Below are 2,362 nucleotides of genomic sequence, written 5' to 3'. Positions count from 1 at the left end.
TCCCCAAAATCTCAGCTTAGTTTCACACTCAAAACTCTCGCTTTCCCTCTCACTTGCCCACCTACCATAAAAAATCAGATCAACCCTACCCTACACTCGGTCTCTAGAAGAGAAGAGAAACCCCACGCTACTGCTTCTCTTTTGTTTGATGAAGATTTTACTGCTTTGATTTTGAGGTATGGAGAGGAGAGAAGCTGTGAAGGTTGAGAAATTTGATGGATCTCCAGCATTTAGTGCTACTAATGATCATGTTCAAACTAGCTATCCATTTATGCAGGGTCACTATGGTTTTGACTTTGTTGATGGAGATAAGAACGCTTTAGGGTTCATGGAGCTACTGGGTATGCAAGACTTTAGTCCTTCTTTGCTTGATATGATACAGGTACCGATACCACCTGCGCAGGATCCAAATGTTCATGTAGTTACGGAGTCGCCACCAGAGTTGTTGAATCAGCCTGCTACACCTAACTCTTCATCGATTTCATCGGCTTCTAGTGAAGGTTTGAATGATGAGCCTGTTAATAAGAGTGTTGATGACGAGGTAGAGGAGCAAGAAAAGAACAAGAAAGAGTGAGTTTTCAGTATTTTGCGGTACTTGTTTTTCTGTTGTGATTTTATGTTTAGAGGATACCCATTTGACGGAGGGGAAGATGGTTTTTTTTTTTGTGTTTGTGTTTGTGTTCGGTGTAATGCTACAAATTAAGAACTCCTTTCAGACTAGTAATCAAAAAAATAGGAATGGGTTTTGGTGTCATGTGGTTAATTAGAGTGTGTGAACATAATTTGACACGGCTCTTCTAATTCGTGTGGCGGTTTTGTGCTTTGTTTCCAGGTTGAAACCAAAGAAGACAAATCAGAAGAGACAGAGAGAGCCGAGGTTCGCATTCATGACAAAGAGCGAGGTTGATCATCTGGAAGATGGGTACAGATGGAGAAAGTACGGCCAAAAAGCTGTGAAAAATAGCCCTTTTCCTAGGTACTAACTCCAATGTGAACCCTTTCTTCTCGCCCTTTTGCTTTCTTTGCCATTTGACTCCAGATTTGCATAATATTATTCGAAATTTTAATGGGTTTGCGTTGCCCTTGTGTGTTTGATTTAGGAGTTACTATCGTTGCACCACTGCCTCGTGTAATGTGAAGAAGAGAGTGGAGAGGTCTTTCAGTGATCCAAGCGTGGTTGTGACCACTTATGAAGGTCAACACACCCATCCTAGCCCGGTCATGCCGCGTCCAAGCTTTACTGGACCTGCATCTGATTCTGGTTTCTCGTCCACCGCTGCCTTTGTGATGCCAATGCAAAGGAGACTATCTTTCTATCAACAACATCAAAGTCGACAACAACCACCTTTTGTCAACAGCTTCTCACCTTTGGGTTTTGGTTACAATGGAAGCACCACAAATGCTGCTGCTATTAATTATCTACAATATGAGAAGCGCTTTTGCAGTAGCTCAGGGTCTACTTTACTCAAGGATCATGGGCTTCTTCAAGATCTCGTCCCCTCCCATATGCTAAAGGAAGAGTAGAGGAGAAGTCTGTGTTACTGCTTTGTAGTTTCCCTATAACTGACTTCTCTAAAAGAGTTGCAGATGAAAGACCCCCTTAATGATATGGCATCATGGTATGTAATGTCTTACTGACTTCCTGGTCGTAATTTCTCTCGCAGACTTGCAGCTGTAGAAGAACTCAAACTTCTTCATCTTACGGCTTTTTGGCGAGTATCCAGTTGGGTTCATTTCTCTAGCTTTTTTTCTTTTTTTGTTGCTCCCATCTTCCCTTAGGTTGTATGTAGAGATAGATTACCATATGGAGTAAACTATATAAGCTAAAAAGAGTTTGCTTCTCCTTCAATGCTTCTTACCTTCTCGTTTGTCCTTTACTATTTGTTTTTGTTGTAGAAGGAATGTGCATTGATTTCAAGGACTGAAGACTTTTGAGTGCTAGGGTTTATTCTTGAGGATGCAGTTTGCTAGGGAAGCTTTCTAGCTTCTCTCTTTGTCCGGGAATCCGCAAAATTATTTGTTTTTCTTAGAAAAGGAACCCAGTCGTGAGAATTTGGTGGAGAAAATTAACGTGCTGTCTCTTCTGAATATGAACCGAGGGAAACAAAGAGGAAGAATATCTTAACCACTCCAGAGTCTGCTCCTATTTTTAGCTTTTTTAAGTAATGCTCTTTTGTTTTTTTTAGGCCGTGCCCAGGCCATTTATTATTTCGGTTCCTTGAAGAATGGTGATTTAAAAAGGTAAAACTGCTTGACAGAGTCAATTTCTTGCACACATGTTGACAGAATATAGACTGCGTTTCAGTGATTCTAATTGGGGACCGTGAACTTAAATAAATCAATGGAAAAAATGGATTGATCA

General features: G+C 40.8%; 1 protein-coding gene across 5 annotated transcripts; it reads left to right on the top strand.

Annotated features, from left to right (window-relative positions):
* LOC105137067 (probable WRKY transcription factor 23) lies at positions 1 to 2,362 on the top strand. Of its 5 annotated transcripts, none has more exons than XR_844482.1 (5): positions 1 to 570; positions 833 to 976; positions 1,101 to 1,531; positions 1,665 to 1,723; positions 1,900 to 2,362. XR_844482.1 is itself a non-coding variant. In XM_011042648.1 (3 exons), exons 1-3 carry the CDS (start codon positions 179 to 181, stop codon positions 1,522 to 1,524), a joined length of 960 nt encoding a protein of 319 aa, XP_011040950.1. In that variant the 5' UTR covers positions 1 to 178; the 3' UTR covers positions 1,525 to 1,853. The 5 variants fall into 5 exon arrangements, 1 of the variants encoding a protein (XP_011040950.1); XR_844481.1 differs by having other exon boundaries at positions 1,897 to 2,362; XR_844478.1 differs by having other exon boundaries at positions 1,101 to 1,723.

The sequence above is a fragment of the Populus euphratica genome, unplaced genomic scaffold, assembly GCF_000495115.2.
Source record: "Populus euphratica unplaced genomic scaffold, PopEup_1.0 scaffold2.1, whole genome shotgun sequence".
Lineage (NCBI taxonomy): Eukaryota > Viridiplantae > Streptophyta > Magnoliopsida > Malpighiales > Salicaceae > Populus > Populus euphratica.
This window is presented reverse-complemented; position numbering and strand designations above follow the sequence as displayed.